At 47.8% G+C, this 20,640-nt stretch overlaps 1 protein-coding gene across 8 annotated transcripts in view; it reads right to left on the reverse strand.

The window, feature by feature from the left end:
* Positions 1-374: 374 nt before the first annotated feature.
* The window catches only part of CLASP1 (cytoplasmic linker associated protein 1), a 263,544-nt gene continuing 243,278 nt past the window's right edge, over positions 375-20,640 (reverse strand). For all 8 annotated transcript variants that reach the window (XM_069462102.1, XM_069461691.1, XM_069461772.1 and 5 more), the window contains 3 exons: positions 13,497-13,703; positions 11,996-12,112; positions 375-3,512 (listed from right to left, as the gene is read on the reverse strand). In XM_069462102.1, the coding sequence (XP_069318203.1) occupies positions 3,426-3,512; positions 11,996-12,112; positions 13,497-13,703 (411 nt within the window). In that variant the 3' untranslated portion in view covers positions 375-3,425. The remainder of the gene's footprint in view (positions 3,513-11,995; positions 12,113-13,496; positions 13,704-20,640) is intronic.

Here is a 20,640-nt window from a genome sequence, read left to right on the forward strand (position 1 = left end):
TGGGAGCCTTGATGTCACGCCCCCGTTCTCCCCGAGGCCCCGCTGCTGCCCTCCCCGGGTCCTAGTGAGGCGCACAGGAGAGGCAGCGGCGCGCAGGGGACCCGCCTGCTCTCAGCAGCTCTTGGTCTGGTCTTAGGACTAGAGGTCGAGGATCTCCCGGCCTTGTCACTGCACACATGGCACAGCAGCCACGCCAGGGCGCCCCAGCAGGTGGGGCATTTCCCCAGGCTGACCTGTTGACACCATGAGGAGAAAGAGCTCTCTTGACATGTTCCCCTGGAATTCTCTATAAACATGGCCGCGTTCTGCTGGCGGAGACGGGCTCACTGTCCACAGGGCTGGAGAGGATAAAAGACGGCAGCGACGCAGGAAGCTGAATTAAAGTCTCATTTATTCTAGGGCAAACTCAAAAGGGTTTTTTTTGTTGTTTTCTTTTTTAGCAAATCCTAGCACATTATTAACAAAAAAAATCTGTACATTTGCCATGATACACTTGAAAGTGAAACAAATAAGATATAAATACAGATATGAATGTAACATGAAAAAAAGCCCAAAAAAACCCAAAGAACAAAAAAAAAAAAACCCACCCAACCTGGGGGTGTGGGGACCATGCGTGTGAACACAGCTCCAACAAAACTATTTTGGTGGCTGATATTTTTCACAGCATTTCTGTTTTCATTTCCAAACATTATTGTTAGCAAAGTCCTGGTGGGATTCTACAAAGTTCTCATTTGCTGTCCTTTAAAGTGTAACATTATGCTTGATAAATAAAGGGTGGCAGGGAAAGAAAAAGAGTCATGAGATAAAACTGGTTGCATTACCTGCACAGGGTGGGAAGCGAGTGAGGCGCGTAGAAAAGGCAGGCCGCGGCGGGCTGCAGGGCCGGGGACACGCACCGTGCCCGGGGACCCGGCCGCACCTGCCCAGACCCTGGCTGAGAGGGAGGCAGCAGCTGGAGGGAAGCAAGTCAGACCAACCGGCCCCCTGGCAGTGGGCGAGGGGGTTTCAGGGCCCTGCAGTCAGGGAGACGGGGGAGGCAAACACAGTTTTGGGTGCTTCGCTCGTGTGTTCGGTTGTTTCGTCGGACAGGGCCCTGCAGGGAGGCGCGCAAGGCAAGGCAGCTGCAGCTGTCAGGTTCCGGAGGCGGCAGTGGGCGCAGCTGCCGTCCCAGTGAGGTGGTGGCGGCATGCGAGTCTCCTCGGTGCAGCGGCAGCGGTTTTCAGATCGAGGCCAAGAGAGCCGTGAAGTGATTGTATCTCTCTCTAAGTCGGGAGACTGAAGACTGGGCGAGGGACATTCGAGGCTAGCCCTTTGTGAGTACCGTGAGGACATCAGGCAACGCTCGAGATCCTTCCCAACAACACCAAGGACTGGGTGACCGACCTTTCGGGGGGCAGAGAGCTCAAGGGGAGTGTTCCCAACCGCAGTCGGCATACACACAAGAACTCATCAACAGCCTAGCCAGATGCACGTTCCCACGACAGAGTGACCAGAAGACGCCCGGACTCACTTGTAGAGTATAAAATAGAACTACTATTAATGAAATATTAACGAACAAAATAAGGCCTGGCCCTGCTAGCTTTGAGCCAAAGTCAGTCACTAATATCTGACCACTTAACATGTACCCCTGAAGTTCCCTAGACAGTAGCCGTGGGGTACTGCGCATGTGTAAGACACCCCCCACACGCACACACGCGCGCACACACACACACACACACACACACAGCAGCGACCGCACCCTGGCTTCACCGTTCCTGGGCATCATGGGGGCCTTCATTTTCAGTGCTTATTTCCAAATGTGTCCAGGTATGTCTTTCACAACTTCCCCCATCTAACCTAGCGGGTCAGAGCAGCGGGGGCGGGGGGGTCTGTGGAAATCAGCAGCGAGAACCACACTCGGGCGCCCCAGCCTCTGCCATCGTCCTAGCGGCTGCAGCGGACTCTGCTCTGGACAGCAAATACCTCACTAAAATTAACATCAAAAGAAGCTTTTCCTCATGGAAAAATCGGTTCAATTTAGAAGATCTAAAATAGAACAGTAGGAGACAATAGAAGTGGTCATGATTGTAATAATAATTTCCATTTGGCTTGGGAATTTTTCTCAACACTTATTCAACCAGACTCTAAATCTATAGCTGCTTTTATTAATCAGACCCTTAGAGGTTATAAAAGGGGGCCTGGTGGTTCCCTGTGCAAGGAAAGGAAACAGACTCTAAAAGTAGGTTGTTTTTTTTTTTAAAGTGTTTCAAATCCTATTTGTCTGCAATCTGCCATGTATCATAATTACTTTTTCCTTAAACAATGACTATTTCAACAATCAAGGAAGTACTCCGGTTTATAAAATAATTTAAAAAATGGTTCTGATGGCTGGTCTCTCTCTACTTTTCTTTGTTCTTAATCCCAAATTAAACAGAGAAGTCAAAACTGAGATGGTAAAGCCGCCGTTGAGCAGATCAACTGAGAACATTTCAGAACTGAACAGCCTGGGCCAAGCTTGCAGGGGGAAGAAAGATCGTGCTACATCTGAGTCACCAAGCACCCTCGAGGACAAGGGTCCTGGCAGAATCCCCGATACAACAGTGTTTCCCCAAGATCTCAGTAGTAAAACAGACTACTTCTCTTCTATCTTCTGTGCCTTGTGAAATGCCATTTATGCATCCCTAAATGATGCTATAAATTTACCTTATTTTTGTGTCTGGAATTAAACATGAAGGATTCTTTTGCATGAAAGCTCTGGGGTACGGGGCTTGTCTGTGGTGTGGTTCAGGGGGCTGGAGGGAGGCTGAGAGGGTGCACGCCTGATTCCATGCTAACAGCGAGGGCAAGCTGGCCTCCGTCCGGACAGGACAAGGGAAATTCCCAGTGTTTGTTAAAAGGCCGTCTGCAGGCTTTTCTCCTTTTCTTGCCAAGACTTGATTCCCATTTTTAGTAGGTCTCAAAACACAACTTAAAGACATATGACCCCCTTCACGGTGCCGGCTGCGAAAGGGGCTGGCTTTGCCCCACACAGACCACACTCACGAGAAAATAAGCTAAGAAGGAGGAACGCAAAGTAACACCCACCCCCCAAATCTGTTATTAACTGGAAAAAAATGCTACTTTCTACCAAGTAGTGGCCAGAGAGCTCTGATTGAACTGTGCCCGCACGGTTTCTGATCTCAGCAGCGTACGAGACGTGTTCCATATGGCTCTTTTCTTCTCTGATTCCTTTTGTTTTGTGTGAAGACTGCAACACAGGCCTTGCTTCCTTTACATTCAATACCAGTAAGATTCTACACAAAAGCTGGAAGGGACCAAAATACTGATTGTAATAAATATTTGCGGGCCTCCTTGCACGGACTGGGCAGCCGATGATGGGGTGGGGAGAGGTCTCTGAGAGGCACCACCGATTGCTTCTAGGTCTACGCAAGAGACTGGCGCTGCCATTAGCTGTGCGTGGAGACGTCAGAGGAGGAGCTGCTGTTGCTGTTTGTGGTCTGGGCCCTCTTTATATATAAGTTTAGTAGCTTCATCTGAAGAGAGAAAACAAAAATGAATTAGCAAGAGGAAAAGCAATCAGAAAGTAGCAAACAGGAAGAAAAATCCCAAGTAACAGCAGGAGAACAGCATGCCCTAAGTTCCCTGGTGGAGGAATTCATCACACAAACATTTCCTGCGTGCTGACTGCTCACTGAGGCGCTGCCAGGGCCACTGGGGCTCCGTCAGAGCCGGGGGAAAGCAGGGAGGGGCCCCACTCCACAGGGTAAAGCGGGTCGGCCGCGGTCAGAGGGCAAGCCTCCTGACCTTTACACCTTTGCGAAGCTGTCCCTTCCGCAGCACACCCATCCCTGTGTGCCGAAACCTGCCGGTGCACGGCAGCCTCGAAGACCTATCTCAAAGGCCACTCCCACAAAGCCTTCCCCTGATCCGGGCATCTAATGCGACCCTTTCTCCCTTCCGACTCCCACGGCTCCTGCCCGCTGTCTGGACTTGGCATATCCCGCCTCATGCTACAGCCGAGCGAGCTGCTCCTTACTTCAGACCAGGTCAGACCTCCCTGGGGCCACACAGTGCGCCACGACACAGCCGTCACTCCGGCTGGCACAATGCTTTACGACGCAAGGGGTTTCACCTCTGTGACCTCATTTGCTTTTAGCTTACGCCCCTTTGGACCCTTGAAATATGCAGAACGGCAGCAACACAGGAGGTACTTAATAAATGTCTGTTGAATACCACTAATCTGTTATGTTGATAATTTGCCTGATCATATTAAGAAGAAACGGAAACAGATACCTGCAGAAGCAGAATGCCCATAAAAACCTCTGTGACACACAACTGGTAAGATGAAGGGAATGATGAAACATCTGCTGTCCCAGCCTCTGTCTGCCTGGCTCCTACAGGCTGCGGGGCTCAGACGATTATCAGCCAGCCCAGGGCGGAGGCGCTCAGGGACCCTGAAGACACGCTAGTGGCGATGCGCGTGCTGCACGGGAAGGCAGGCCCCTCCAACCGCTGGTGGGAACCGAACAGCAACCCTAGGGAGCCCCCCACAGGCAAAGTCTCCCTGACACCCCCACCCGCCCTTCCCCCAAAGGTGCTCCACCGGAATGTACCCTTCCAGACGCTTTTCTAGGTGCGGATGTCACATAAGACAGAGCGTAAAAACAGAGTTGTGTTCTGCTTTTCCACACAAACGGCGTTACTCAGCCGTCTGTCCGTGGGGTGCCGGCGGCAGGACCTGTCGCGCCAGCTCATTCTTTCCAACGGCAGCAGAGCTCTTCGTGTTAATTCACACTGGATACACAGTTGTTTTTTTCACCCCCCCCCCCATTTAAAATCTTAACGACTTTTTAGTGCTATGATGAAAAGTGCCATCATTTTACATAAGGATTTTAAGGCTCTGAGGCTCAACATATTCAACAGAGTTCTAGAACCAACTCCACCGTTAACTAGTTGTGTGACTTTGGGCAAATCATTTTCTGAGCCCCAGTGTCCTCATCTGCAAAATAAAGAGCAATGAGAACACTTCCAAGTGCCTTCTGTAAATCCTCGTTCAGAAAACGTGTCCCCTAACCACACCTCTCCTGTTCCTACTCAGGCTGTGCATGCTGGTCCTTCCTGCAGTTTGCGGCTTCTCCCCCATGCAGACCACGGCCCATTCTGCAAAGCCCAGTGCAGCCGTACGTCCTCCAAGGGGCCTATCCCTCCCTTCCTGCTCCAGTGGCCCAGGACCTAGCCCCCGGGGTCTGTCCCATCGCGTCTACTACATGCTGGTCACTCCTGGGCTGCTGCACAAATTTCCCCATGTGTCAGCCCTGTTCCCTAGATGCATTCTGTACTATTTCAGGGCAAGACAGAGATAATTGCTTTTCCCGCATGCCTTAGCATAGTGCAGTAAAGACAGCAGGTTCCTAACACATAAACAGGAAAACAAAACCTAGATGACAACACAGTTATATTTCTATGAAAGGCTGGTTATAAGTGAGTTGCTGAACATTGTTATATTTATTCTCAACTCAAAACCATGAACTCATCCCTCTAGTCAAGTCTAGAACATAACTGCACAACGGAGAAAACATAATGGTAACAGAAGTCATAATGTGCATGTGTTCAACAAATTCCAAGGAGCTTTCACGCTGATCATATTTGAGCCTCACAACAATCCTCTGCAGTAGGTAGAACAGGTTCTCGTCTTTTACTAATGAGAAAGCCAGGGTTCAGAAGGCTTGGTCAAAAGGCTGGTATAAATTCACATTAGAGTGTTATAACTTTAGGATGTTAGATGCAATCCCACAGCAATCACAAAGAAAATGGCTACAGAATAGAACAAAAGGAAATGAGAAAGGACTTAAAATGTTTCACTAGAAAAACCAAACACAAAAGACGGTAATGCAGAAAATGAAGAACAAAGAAGCTATAAGGCATACAGAAAACAAACAGCAAAATGACAGAAGCTTCTCCTTATCAGGAATTACAGTCATCCCTCAGTATCCACGGGAATTTGGTTCCAGAACCTCCCTTGAACACCAAAATCTGAGGATGCTCAAGTCCCTAATATAAAATGGCACAGTATTTGCATATAACCTATGTATATCTTCCTGCATATACTTTAAATCAACTCTGGAGTTCTTATAATGCCTAATACAATGTAAATGCTATGCAAATAGTTGTTACACGTATTATTTAGGAAATACTGACAAGAGAAAAAAGTCTGCACATGTGCAGTACAGATGCAATGTTTTCCCCCAAATATTTTGATCTGAGGTTGGCTGAATCCACAGAGCCAGAACCGTTGGATACAGAGGGCCAACTATAAATGTAAATGGATTAAACTCTCCAATCAAAAGACAGATTGGCAGAATGGATAAATACATGATCCAATTATATGCTGTCTACAAGAGACTCACTTTAGATTCAAAGACAAAAGGAATGAAAGAAAAAGTATGCAAAAAGATATTCCATGAAACTAGTTGTAACCAAAGAGAGCAAAGGTGGCTATATTAATATTAGACAAAATAAAGTTTCAACCAAAAAAGCTTCCAGGAGACAAACAAGTACGTTACAAATTAGTAAAAGGTTCAGTACAGCAAGATGATATAACAATCATAAATATTCATGCATCTAATATCAGACCATCAAAATGTACGAAGCAAAAACTGGTATTAATAGAACTGAATGGAGAAATACATGGTTTTATAGTAATAGTTGAGGACTCTAACACCCCACTCTCAATAATGGGTAGAACAACCATGATAAGGAAACAGAGGACTCAATAGAATAAACCAACAAGATCTAACAAAATACAGAGAACATTCTACCCAACATTCTCTACATTCTTCTCAAGGGACACATGGAACATTCTCCAGGATAGACCATAAAATTAACTCTCAAGAGATTTAAAAAGATATACAAAGTTTCTTCTCCAACCATAATGGGATGAAGTAAGAAATCGGTAATAGAAGGAAAACTGAAAATCCACGAATTTGTAGAAATTAAACAACACACCCTTAAACAACCAATGGGTCAAAGAAGAAATCACAAGGTAAATTGGAAAACATCTTGAGAAAAATGAAACTGCAACATTTCAAAACTTTTGGGATGCAGTGTTAAGAGGGAAATACACAGTTTTACATACTTATATTTAGAAAGATCTCAAATCGACAATCTAACTTTACTCCTTAAGTAACTAGAAAAAACAGAATTAAACTCAAAGATAGCAGAAGAAAATACTTAAGATTATAGTAGAGATAAACAAAATAGAGAATAGAAAAATAGAGAAAAATCAACAAAATCAAAAGTTGGTCCTTGAAAACAGATCAACAAAACTGACAAACTTTTAGCTAGATGGACTAAGAGAAAAGAGAAAGGCTCAAATTACTAAAATTGGAAATGAATGTGGGGAAATTACTACTGATTCTACAGAAATGAAAAGGATTATAAGAGAATACTACGAACAATTTTATCCCAAGAAACTGGAAAATCTAGATGAAATGGATAAATTCCTAGAAACACAAAACCTACCAACACTGAATCATGAAGAAAAAGTAAACATGAGACTTGTAACTAGTAAGGAGATTGAATCAGTACTGAAATATCTCCTGACAGCCTGGCAGGGTGGCTCACACCTGCAATCCCAGCACTTTGGGAGGCCAAGATGGGAGGATCGCTTGAGGCCAGGAGTTCAAGACCAGCCTGTACAACATACTGAGATCCCATTTCTACAAAAAAATAAAAAAGTTAGCCAGGTATAGTGATATGTGTCTGTAGTCCTAACTAATTAGAAGGCTGAGGTGGGAGGATTACTTGAGCCCAGAAGTTTGAGGTTACAACGAGCTATGATTACACCAGTGCACTCCCAGCCTAGGCAACAGAATGAGATCTTGTCTCTTAAAAACAAAAACAAAACAGAACAAGAAAACTCCTGAGCCCCCCACCCTCAAAAAGAAATCTGGACCAGATGGCTTCACTGGTGAATTCTACCAAACATTTAGAGAACAATTAATACCAATCCTTCTCAAACTTTTCCAAAAAAAATTGAACAGGAAGGGACACTTCCTAACTCATTCTATGAAGCCAGCCTCACCCTGATACCAAAGCCAACAGATACTACAAGAAAACTACAGACCAACATCCCTTACGAACACTGATGGGAAAATTCTCAATAAGGACTAGCAAATTATTGAATTCAGCACAAATTAAAAGGATTTTATCCCATGACTAAGTGGGATTTCTTCCCAGAATGCAAAGATGGTACAACATACCAAATACACTACATGAACAGAATGAAGGGGAAAAAAAACACATAATTATCTCAATTGATATAGAAAAAGCACTTAACAAAATTCAACACCCTTTCATGATAAAAACACTCAACAAACTTGGAATAGAAAGAAACTCTATCAACATAGTGAAGGCCACATATGAAAAGCCCACAGCAAACATCATACTTAATGGTGAAAGCTTTTCTTGTAAGAGCAGGAACAAGGCAAAAATCCTGCTTTCACCACTTCCATTTAATCAAGTACTGCAAGTTCTAACCAGATCAATTAGGCCAGAAAAAGAAATAAAAGGTACCCACACTGCAAAGGAAGTACAATTATCTTTGTTTTAGATGGCATTATATGTAGAAAACCCTAAATACTATACCAAAAAAACCAGTTAGAACTAATAAATTCGGCAAAGCAGGATACAAAATTAACAGGCAAAAATAAGTTGCACTCCTACACAGGATCAATGAACACACTGAAAAGGAAATTTTAAAAAATTAAGAAAACAATTCCATTTACAACAGCAACAAAAAGAATAAAACACTTAGGGATTAACGAAGGAGGTGAAAGACTTACACAATGAAAACTATAAAACATTGTTGAAAGAAATGCGAGAAGACAGGCATAGATGGAAAGATATCCCATGTTTATGGGTTGGAAGACTTAATAGTGTTGAGATGTAAATAACACCCAAGCGAACTGCAGATGCAATGCAATCCATGACAGAATCCCCATGAGGAATTCTGCAGAAATAGAAAAATCACTCCTAAAATTCACATAGAATCTCAAGAGGTGCTGAACAGTCAAAAGATCTTGAACAAAGCTGGAAGACTCACGCTTTTGATTTCAGAACTTACAGCAAAGTTACAGTCATGAAACAGTGTGGTACTGACATAAAGACAGACAGACCAATGTTACAGAATAGAGAGCCCAGAAATAAATCCTCACACAGATGGTCAAATGTTTTTTGACAAACATGCCAAGACCATTCAATGGGATGGCAATTAGAAAAATAAGTAAATAGAAACAATGTGACAAGTGTTGACAAGGAGAGGAACTGGACCCTTGTGCACTGCTGGTGGGAATGGAAAACGGTGCAGCTGCTGGGGAAGACAGTACGGAGGTTCTGCAAAACATTAACACTAGAATTACCATATGATCCAGCATCACACTTCTGGGTATACACCCAAAAGAACTGAAAGCAGGGACTCTAACAGATATTTTTGTACCAGTGTTTATGGCAGCATATTCACTTGGGAAGCAACCCACATGTCCATCAAGAGATGAACAGATAAACAAAATGTGGTAGATATACACAATGGAATACTATTCGGCCTTCAAAAGGATGGAAATTCTGACACATGCTACAACTTGGATAAGCCCTGAGGACATTATGCGAAGTGAAACAAGCTAGTCACAAAAGGACAAATACTGTATAATTCCACGTACATGAGATATCTAGGGTAGTCAAACTCAGAGAGACTAAGTATTAAATGTATGTGTTATAGCACAATAAAAAGATTGAAAAGGGAAAGAAAGGAAAGAATGCTTATTCAAGGGCATACAGCTTGTAAGCGGGGACAGAGACTAGAAGGCAGGTTGAGCCAAAGCTAATGTTGCTGCCACAGCAATGGGACATCTCTCAAAATGTAGCACACAGGTTCCTTCTCTGTCCTTTTATCAGGCCTTTCTCTACAGACCCTGGCATCATTTATCAACCTCATTTGAGCCACGGGAGAGAATACTCCCACAGGCCTGGTAACACAGGCAAACAGGGAGCCATGGTTTGACTCTGTCTCTCGTCTAGGAAACCGAGGCAGACTTAGCACCATGCTCTGTCAGCTGCCCTTTTTCTTCGGGAAGCGGGAGGCTTACCTGTGTTAGGAGACATGTCCATAAGCCTACAAAGCTCACACGAACACACTGGAGCTACCACAGCCAATGGCTGCATGACCTGGGCTACCCAAGCAGGAAGGCGCCAAGGCCGGCCTCCCTGAGCCCTCCGAGCCAGTCGAAGCTGGAACTGGGGAGGGGATGCACTGGCTGCTGGTCAGGAACGTGGCTCTTGACCCAGGGCACCACCAAGAGTGGCAGCAGCAGGTCAACTGCCAAATGGTGATGAGAAAACACCTGTATTGTCTCAGTCCCTTCTCAGAAGGGTCAAATGAGATGGCAGGATAGCTCTCACACTCAGGAAAGTAAAACATGCCAGACAAAACCAAGGTCTGACTCATGTTGTTTTGGGATGAATTCTCCATTTGACAAATCTCATTCCCTTCGTGACTAGTATCTCCCAGGTCCTCAATGGTCGCAAAGAACCATCTACAAACCCCTGATGGAGAAACGGGGACGTGGGGAGTCCTGGGGCCCCACACACAGCAGGACGACTCTTGCCCAGTGGTTTTCAGGTGGTGGCCAGGGTCTGATGAGGGGCCTGTTTAGGAGCAGGAGAGGGGACCCCCAGAGCACTTAACACACATCTGCCTCATTCGCCTCTTCAACCTATCTGCCTATTCCTGTGCGCAAAAAGAAGAAACTGTCTCCTTTGGACCAGTGGTGGCCATTTTACCACCCAGGGACATCTGGCCACGTGTGGAGATATCAGTGATTGACACAACTGAGGGAGGTGTCACTGGTATCTAGACGTGGTGGCCAGGGATGCTGCTAAACCTCCTTAACGAGGTAGCGCAAAGTCTCAGCAGTGCTGGGCTGGGCAAGCCTGCTCTGGACAAGGCGGGCAGAGTGTGGCCCAGGACTCCGGGGAAGCACGGCTGCGGCTGTGATCTCCAGCAGCTGTGTCAAAGCAGCAGCGTGACTGGGAAACGAGGGGGGTCACGTGCCAATCCCTTCTTTCAAAAGGAGCAGGGTCAAGTGCTTCTGGCTTCGTGCTTGCCACTGGCTCAATTGGACAGAGTGGTTTGTAGCCACCTCTTGGCCAGGGAATTTTTAAACTCCACGTAGACCTGCTTTTCCCAAAGGCAGCCCCAGGCCCAGTCGGCCGGCTCTCTGGGAGTCAGCCTGCATCGTGCCTCTCCTGTCATGGCGGGGCTTCCACCTGCTCTCACCTGGCCTGGCCTGTTAGATTGCAGTTGTTCTTTTAAAAAATTTTAAACCAATAAGCCCTCTGGCCACTCTCATCTTTAATGAGCCAACAGATCTTCCCTTGAGTCTAGAACAATCTTAAAGGAACATGAGAGGCAGTAGAGTGAGTGAGAAGCCTGGCTCCTGGAGTCAGATCTCTGTACGCCCTCGGGCAGGTTAAGGGGGATGACTGTCCTTATCCCACAGGGACGTTGTCGTAAACACGCGTCAACGCAGGCAAAGTGCGTAGAACTGCGCCTGGGACGTGGCAGACAGGAGGCAAACGCCAGCTGTTGTTGCTGCTGATGCACACGAGGGAGTCAGCTCTGATTCAGCAATCTGATAAGCAATCAGGTAAATTTCTTTAGTGTTTCTATGAGAAAACAGCTGGTTTCTAAACACAGTTGTTTTTCTTTTGGTGCTCAAAGTCATTTCAAAACCTGGAGTGACGATCGACTATGTTGTGTAATGTTAGTGTCACCTTAAAATGACTTCACTATATAGTAGGTCATTTTTATCTTTAGAAAAATGCTTGTGGAGAAATAAGGACCAACTAAAACACATGCAATGAGCAAAACCTGTCTGGAGCCCAGAGCTGCAGCCAAGCAGACTATGACAAGCTGGCAGAGCCCAGGTGTGCACATCAGCCCAGGTAACACTATACATACCTTGCTCCCTGTGAGCTGTGCAAGGTGAGGTTTCAGATCTTCTCCGATTACGGAATAAATTGCCACTAAGCAAAACACGCTGGCCTTCCGCACACTGCTCTCGGTGTTATCATAACCCTAGAGAGCCAGAGAGGGAACACAGAAAGGAAATCAGATCAAAGGCTTGTTCCACAGTCAATATTTCACCAACATTTCCACAAATGCCCTCATAGTTCAACCTTGGACTTGTCAGTAACAACCAGGATACACCTCAGCCCTGCAACTGAACCCAGAGGGCTTTCACCCCCAGAAGATCGAAACTTAGTGCCAAGAGAGACCCAGTTCCTGGGTGTGGAGGCGGGAGGCTGGCGAGTCCCAGCCGGGGCTGCCTCCACACAGGTGCCCTCCGATAACCAGCTGCCACCCCAGAAAACGTCGTGCGAGAGACAGCATGAGAAAGGAAACTAAGGGGGAAAACAACTGGCTTCATTCACGTTTCTCCCAAAGGTAAAGCTAATTTCGTATGTGAAAATCCCTTTAAGGAAACGGGAACGACATTACCCACTCTGGTGGGCAAAACTTCTCTACTTTCCATGATTGCTAGGGAACATGTGGTCCCACAGCCAGACATCTGTGTCCCTGGCAAGTGGACCTCGATCTACCTGTCAGCCTCTTCCCTGGCCCCACACCCAAACGGGGCTGCCCACCACGCTCCAAACAGCCTTGGACTTCTCAGCCTTTGTGCCTTTCCCTCTGTCTGGAATAGTCCAGCTCTCCAGAGTTAAATGTTCAAGTCCCCACGTCGAGCACTCAGCAAACAGCAGCATTTATTAAATGTGATGCTGGCTCATCTCCACGTTTCCCCAGCGAAATCCCCTCTCTGCAGGGCCAACTCCAACCACCTCTTCCATGAGCCCTCAATCCCCAGCCCCAGACTGGAAACTGCCTCTCTGCTGTGATGCAGCCCAGGCAGAGTCAGCTGTAGTTGTCTGCATGGCTGCACTGTGTCCTGCAGCAGGCTATAAAAACCCTTGAGGTAGTGCCGCACAGTGGAACACCTCTTTTGTCTGTCAGTGTGTCTCACTCAATGCCCTGTGCTTAGAAGTTTAAGCAAGGATCTGTTGGCTACGTGAGATCAAGGACCATTGTTTGATTTAAATCCACGGCCTACCGCGCCCAGGGCTGGGGCCATAGGAGCTATGCAATACGGGTTTGTTGAAAGAACAAGCAAAAAAAGATCAAAATATGTTTACAGTAAACAGAAAGTTCATTCTGTGAACCACCAGGGAAGTCTTCATGCTGCATAGAGGAGGGGTGGGCTCTCAGCTAGCTGAGAAGGCTCTGAGGCGTCCCTGCCACACGCCTCCCAGGTCCTAACGTGGGGGTCACTGTCTGGGTTTTCCTACCCGCCCCCGCCAGTGAAGGAGGAGCACGAAGCCCCCGCTGCTTCCAGTGGAGCAGCCACTCTGCCTGGCTCAGCCCACACAGGCCGGCGGCGGCCGGCTGCCGTGAGGGCGCCCACCTGCAGCAAGCCCGGGATGATGTCAGCGAGGAGCTGCAGCAAGGACTCCTTGGCGATCCTCTCGACGACTTTGGTCTGCATCTTGATGGCGGCGAGGTTGATGGGGTAGTCGGCCGTCTGGATGATGGGGCAGAGCACCTTGATGCACTGCTCCGGGTGGATGGAACTGGCCAGCGTGGACGCAGCCTCCTCGGCAGCTCTCACCACCTGAAATACACGGTTCCCCGACTGTGAGTTTCACGTGCCACCCGGGGGGAAAGACCACACCTCACTTCTGTCCTATTTCAGAGGCCAAAGGACAGCGACCTCACTTAATGCCGAATGGCAGCCACTGCTTCCTCTGGCCCAGACTGTTAATGTCGAAGGCGAGGGTGGGACATGGAAGGGCAAGCACGAGGGGTCCCGGCAAAAGCCTTCCAAGAGTGGTTTTCCCAGAGCAGCAGCCCCGGAACTTGTTAGAAATGCAACCCGCGGGATCCCCCGGACCTGCTGACTCCGAGGCAGACCCTGGGGGAAGCGGCCCAGCAAGCAAGCTCGTACGCACTCAGGTGATGCGCACGCTCAGATTGGAGAATCTCTGCCCTAGAAGATTAGGAGGACCTGAAAATATTAATGCTTTCCAACGGCTCGTGGGATACCCGTAAGTGGAGTACCTGGAGACAAGCCTGGAAGGAAATCAGAGTGACTTCTCTGCTGACGTCACAGCAGCCCAACTGCCAGGCAGTCGGGAAGGCTCAGGGAGAAGCGTTTTCCTGAGGAGCTTCTTGTGGAAAGTTGCTTTTCTAGGACTCTGTGCTCACGATGCCCACTCAGCTCGCACTTTTAAGGAAATGCGTGAAATGACCACCTCATGGTCAAAGGAGCAGCCTCTGAACGCTGGAAGGGCCATCTGGAAAGTTGCTTCTAGTCATGGGCATGAAGGGGGCAAAGAGGTCAGGGAGCATGTGGGACACCCAGGAGAGGCCTGCAGAGAGGCCACCTGAGCCATGTGGCGGCCAGGCCCAGACCTGGGCTCAGAGTCCACCTGCCCTGCTTTGGGTCACTTTGGGGCATTTACTGAGGTGCTGCCCCCCAGAAGCCCAGGAGGGGCAGAGGTGGATCTCGGGGCTCTCTAGCCGCGGCTCCAGACCAGGCCTGGCTCTGCCTTCAGCTCAAGGCTCCACTGCACCGTGGACGGGGCTCCCTTCAGAGCGTGCTGCGCCAGTCCACGTGTCGGCTCTGCTCTGCGGGACAGGAAAGGGCAATCCCTCCCACACCACAAGCCACGTTCATCTCACTTAACAACCGACACGCTGAGGGCTGGCCATGCTGCTAGTAACGGGCTTTCACTACGAAGCTCCATACGGGCTCTGGCTACTCATGCCCAGTACCTGCACGATCACTATACAGACCTGGAAGGAAATGCCAAAAGGCTAACACTCCTTTTCTCAGGGTGGCAGGATTATGGATGACTTTATTTTCCTCTTTATACTTTTTAGAGCAAAAAATTGCAATGATTATATTACCCGCCAGTGCAAGGAAAATGTATTTTAAAAAATTGACTTGAACTGTCTTTTTGAGGCCAGGTAAAGTCAGCAGCCCAGCCCAGTTCCAGGTGGGAGGGGCAGAGTGCTGCACCCAAGAAGCTGGTGTCCCTCATGTCCTCCCAGCACAGGGCAGGTGCTCTGTGGCGTTAGCTAACTGCTCCTGCTTACCTCCCTCCGTTTCCATAACCCCCCCTCTGCTGAACTAGAAAATGCAAATGTGCTCCTCCAATGTGGCTGACATGTGTCCCCGCCCCTCCCCAGCTGCCCTGACCATCAGACTAATGAGGCTTTTCCCTCGACTCCTGTTCTGCCTGCGACATTCACATGGCGCCACAAGTAGATTACTTTGTATTCTTAGTGATGGTTTCACGTGTTTCTTCTTACCGAACAGGCAGGAGCTGGAATGTTTCTTTTCTACCTAAGTACCTGGCAAAGCAGGAGTTCAATACTTACTGATGCACCGAATTTCATTCTCCTGACTGAGGATATGCCCCTGTTTAAAGAAGTCCTAACTCCCTCAATTCTGAAAGTCACATTTCCTTCTTATCAGAGGCCTTTTGAACTTTCTCTGGGAGGATCTGCTGTCTCCTTGCAGCACTGACCAAAGGCAGGAGTCTCATGAAATAAGATCATTGCCCCATCACCACCGCGCCAGTCCCCTAGTGGACACAATGCAGCTATCTGTGGGGGCCTACAGAGATTATGTATTAATCCCTTTACGAGCCAAACTGGAGACCCAGATCAGCATGGTTTAAGGGTAAATACTGTGTACAGGTCAGAACCCAAGATCTGTCTGTGAAAGGTCAGGCCTGAGTGCAAAGCACTGCAGAGAGGTAATTTTATTTTAAAAGCCACGCGCTACTCTCAAGCTTGGGAGTACTATCAGCTTGTTCGGAACTTAAAGGCAGAGGCTGTGTTTTTCCCTAACCACCTTCCCCCTTGCCTTCTGCTGTGTGTGCATGTTTGTTCATCCAGCACTGCGTCCCGTGTGTCAGGGACTGAGCCCAGAGCCCAGGCCACACCGATGAGAAGGAGCAGGCTGTGCCCTCACGGTGCAGGGCAGGGAAGGGAGGTCCACGCAGAGGGGCGGCGTGAGGATGCCAAGGCCCAGGAAGGGGCCGGGGTGGGGACGCTCCTGCAGTTGGCCAGGATTAGACAGGAGGAGGCTGCTGAGGGACGGAAGTAGAGCAGAGTCTGCAGGAGGCTCCTCGGGTGTTCTGCAGGGCTTCCTCCAGCTCAAGGACCCTCGGCCTTGCCTCTGCCTGTCTAGGAAGCAGGCTCGGCCTTCCCAGGCACGTCAGCGTTATGAAGAGCCCTTCCCTCGTCAGCAAGTGCCAACTCAGTCACGACGCTCACAGCACCTCACTCCCTTTTATATACATGTGGGGAGCGAGACCATTGAAAGGAAGCCCACTGTAATATTTTTTTCTTGTCACCTCGATCTCCTGCAAAGTGTAACTTTTTCCACATAAGTCACCTAAAAGCAGAGTACTTTTTGGCCCCGGTGTGTGTTTGTTGTGTGACCTTTAACCTTTCACCCCGAGCAGGGCAGTCTCCAGAGTCGCATGAGCACGTTCTCAGCCACTGACAGCGGTACGGCGGACGAACCCTCAGTTCGATCCTCTGGCAAGATACTTACTCTGACATGAGTCTATATTTTAAAATTCTAAAACAGGATTTAAAATCACCGACTTTCACAGTTATCTGGATTGAGAGAGAACATACAAACTGGCCTGGCACATGCTACTTACAAAACAGCTAACGGCTGTAAGCTAGGTCCCGGTGGAGGACAGACACCAGAGTGAAGCCTGGCAGCAGGGCTCTGTCCCCGCGAGTCTCCACGGAGGACCACTCACCACACCGGGCATTCTGAGAACAGGAAACGCTGGCAAGACAGTTCCTCCCCGGGGGCTAGTGCCAAGACCAAGACGGGCCTGCCCTCTCCAACAATCTCTGAAATGCTAACCTGCTAGCCGTGCCCGAGTTGCTCAGTGAGATCCGGCTCCCTCCTGCCTGGTGCTTCCTGGCCCTGCCCACGCCCCTGGCCAGGTCCCTCTCGGGCCTCACTCACTGCAACAGAACCCCAGGAAGCCTCCTGTGCGCACTTTAATCACTGCAGGTGAACGTTTGGCTGACACTGTCTTTCCCACCGGACTAAAAGTTCCTTGAAGGCGAGATTCCATCTCGGCCATCCTTCTGTCCCCATGCATGGCACAATGTCCAGTATACACTAGGTGCTCGATAGGCATGTTGAAATAATTTCCCCATCATGTACAGATTTTTAGTGCTCCTGACTGACAAAGCCTCTTCGGGGCATGCCGTGCTGACATGCATTTCCGTTCTTCCCAAGGGGCCAGTGCAGAGATGAGGCGCAAGGCAAGGTACCTACAAACGCCCAACCTGGGCTGTGGGAAAGTCAACTGTACAAGGCCCAGAGCGTCCCATACTGGAAAGGCAGCACACTAGTTCTGTGGAAAAGAGACTTTAGCTCAGGTTTTTTCCAGTAGTCAGCTGTTTGAAGAGGGCTGGCATGTTTCTTAGAAGAACGCCATCAGGCAATAAATCACCTCAGATGAAGGGCTCTTCGTCCTCCTCAGCTCCCTGGGGCTGCGCGGGAAGGCCAGGCACACGGCTGCACAGCTATGTGGCTGAGTGACACACAGCTAAGTGGGTGGTGACAAGTGGAAGGGGGGACAACCCTTTTTTCTAACCTGGTCCAGCAATGGGATCATGCTCAGAAACCACTGGCTTTCTCTCGCAAGAAATCACTGGGTGCAAGCGTAACAACACACTGGAAAGAAAGCTGAGGGACGTCTGGGACTTAAACTTGGGGGAAAAAAGAGACGGATCAGAAAACACTGACTGACCTCATAGATACACCTAAGTTACCTAGAAGTTAGCAAACAGTGATGTACAGGAATTGATGTTTAACAACCTACCGGGAGGTGGGAAGGAAGTTCAGTGGGTGGAAAGGACATGGATTTTGGAGAGAGACCGGGATTCAAGTCAGCAGGGCCACTTTCCAGTCTCCATAGGAGCATGCTAAAAGCCTCCTGGCACGCCCCAGGGAGGCAACGAGGATTGAGACAGGGCAATAAATCACCAGGTTAGCAGTGAGAGCTCAATCATGAGGCTCTCCTCCCCTCCCTCACCTGTGCGCCACTGCTGTTCAGGTTGAATCGAATTACCCTACAGTGAGCTGCAGGGAAAACAGGGCATTTCAGATCTGCTGTGCTGAAACTCAAACCCAAGGAGAACGTCCTCTTATAAAAATCCAGGAATTCTAGATATAGCCTGCATGAAGCATTTAATCAGATGTATCTAACACGGCAGTTGAGGCGGGGAGGTTCCTGAAATGTCTGAAAATAAAACGACAGAAGCTACACATTAAGATGGGTAGCTTGAGGCCCTCACTTACACTGGAGTTAGAGAAAGTTTCCCAAGACACACTGGCTTTGGCAAGACAGGTAGGTGTTCTTGACTTCCCTCTATATGCCAAGCCCCTGGCTTTGGCAAGCTGCCTGAAGTGGGGTGAACTTTAGGTTTTGCCCCTGTGTTCTATGTAACATAAGAAGCAAAGATTATAAATGTAAGCAAACAGAGAGCAAAAGTAAACACAGGCAACAGAAAGAAAGAACAGTACTGCTTAGCAGACAGGGTGGCCAGAAGTGGCCAAGGATTTAAAAAGGGGAGTGGTATTCAAAAAGCAAGATGAAGATGACTTTTTGTTATAATCTGCCTTGAATGATCCAAATTGTTCCAATTCTCTGATTTCACTACAGTCTAGTTAGAAACATTGGAATTCTTCCCTATTAAAGTTAGCAAAATAGGCTGAGTGTACTCCAGCACTTTGGGAGGCTGGGGCAGGAGGATCACTTGAGGCCAGGAGTTCGAGACCAGCCTGAGCAACACAGTGAGACTCTGTTTCTACAAAAAAATTTTAAAAATGAGCTGGGTGTGGTGGTGTGCACCTGTAGTCCTAGTTACTTGGGAGGCTGGGGTGGGAGGAGGGAGGCTCGCTTGAGCCCAGGAGTTTGAGGTTACAGTGATCTACGAATGCACCACTGCTTTCCTGCTGGGCAAAACAAAGAGACTCTATCTTTTAAAAAACAAACAAAAAACACTAAAGGTAGCGAAAAAAGTGTCTAGCTATGAAAAGCATAATTTTTACATATAGCTTTTAAAAACAGGACCATCACTCGGAATATTGACCAATGTTTGCTTAAAGATAAGGTTTCTTTCTTTCAGAGCACAGAAGTTTTCAACATTTGGATTAAAGGTTTTAAGTTAACAAAATTTGATCTGGCTCTGTCACTGACACATCAGAGTAAATGTTTGAGTTAAAAAAAAGAAAGAAAGAAAGAAAGAAAGAAAGAAAGAAAGAAAGAAAGAAAGAAAAGCAAACGTTCAGAAACCTGGAATCGAACTCTTGCAGAGAATTCTGAGTTAAGGCTCCTCTCATTTGGAAGCTAAGGAAAGGTTGGCGCCACCTTCTGGGAAAGGCTGGAAAGACCTTATAAAAATCTGATGGACGCTTGAGTTTAGGTATCCACAGGTCCCCGGGGAAAATGACCAACGCCCCAGACTGGCACTGACATAATTCTGGGATCGGCAGTGGACTGCCAACATGGACCTGAACGTTGGGTGACAGTCCTCATTTAGGCAGGCTCAGTACCAAAGTGGGGACAGAAGAAAAGCTCCAGCCTCTAAGTCTGGAGACCTGAGTTCTAGACTAGCCAGGTGATCTTGGGGTACATTTCTGCTTTCCAGGCCTCAGTTTTCCTTATCAGTAAAATGAAAAGGAGAACCCAAATCAAGCATTTTAAAATTATTTCGGATAATAAAATCTTATCATCCACATGAGTGTTTTCCCTTGAAAAATGCACACACAAAAAATTCCAGGGAGCTTCAAAAACGCCAAGAGGGGCAGTGTCTCTCGATGAAATGATCTCTAACAAGACAGTTGTCACAGATTCTGGTAAAAGTAGATTCAAGGCAACACAATCCTCAAGTGAGGTCAGGCTCTTAGGTGGGTGATTTATTCTGTCCTACTCCAAGGGCTAGAATTAGGGCCAATGACAAGGAGCGGGAAGAGGGGCCGGGGGCCCACGAGGTAGCTGTGTCCTGCCATCCTGGAGGACTCTGCAGAGGCTGGGCTGGCGTCCCGGGAGGTGCTCAGCATCAGACGAGCTGAGGCCCGCACATAACAAGGCTCCTGCTCTGCACTTCTAACTCCAACACCCACCTCTAAAAATTCATGGTATTTTCTCACCTAATGCTGACAATGTACCAGCTACTAAGCACAAATAAGGACACAGCCAAACAAAGCCGTAACCAAAAGATGCAAGTTGTATTTTTAATTGATGTTTTCGAGTTTATTCAATTGAATTACAATAGCCTCTAAGATGTATTTAGAGAAAAGCAGTTACATCTGCTTTGTGCAGAATTTTAAAGAGCTGACAACAATTCTATTTAAAATCAGTCACTCTCTTCAATGGAAGAGGATAAAAAAGATAATATCTTCAATTTTCAACAATGTCAGCCACCTTATCTCACTTGACTTTAAGGTCCACCCCCAGGGCAGGACATCAAGCACCCCTCATCCCCAAGCTGGCATA

This window comes from Eulemur rufifrons, chromosome 1 (genome assembly GCF_041146395.1).
Source record: "Eulemur rufifrons isolate Redbay chromosome 1, OSU_ERuf_1, whole genome shotgun sequence".
NCBI classification, from domain to species: Eukaryota; Metazoa; Chordata; class Mammalia; order Primates; family Lemuridae; genus Eulemur; species Eulemur rufifrons.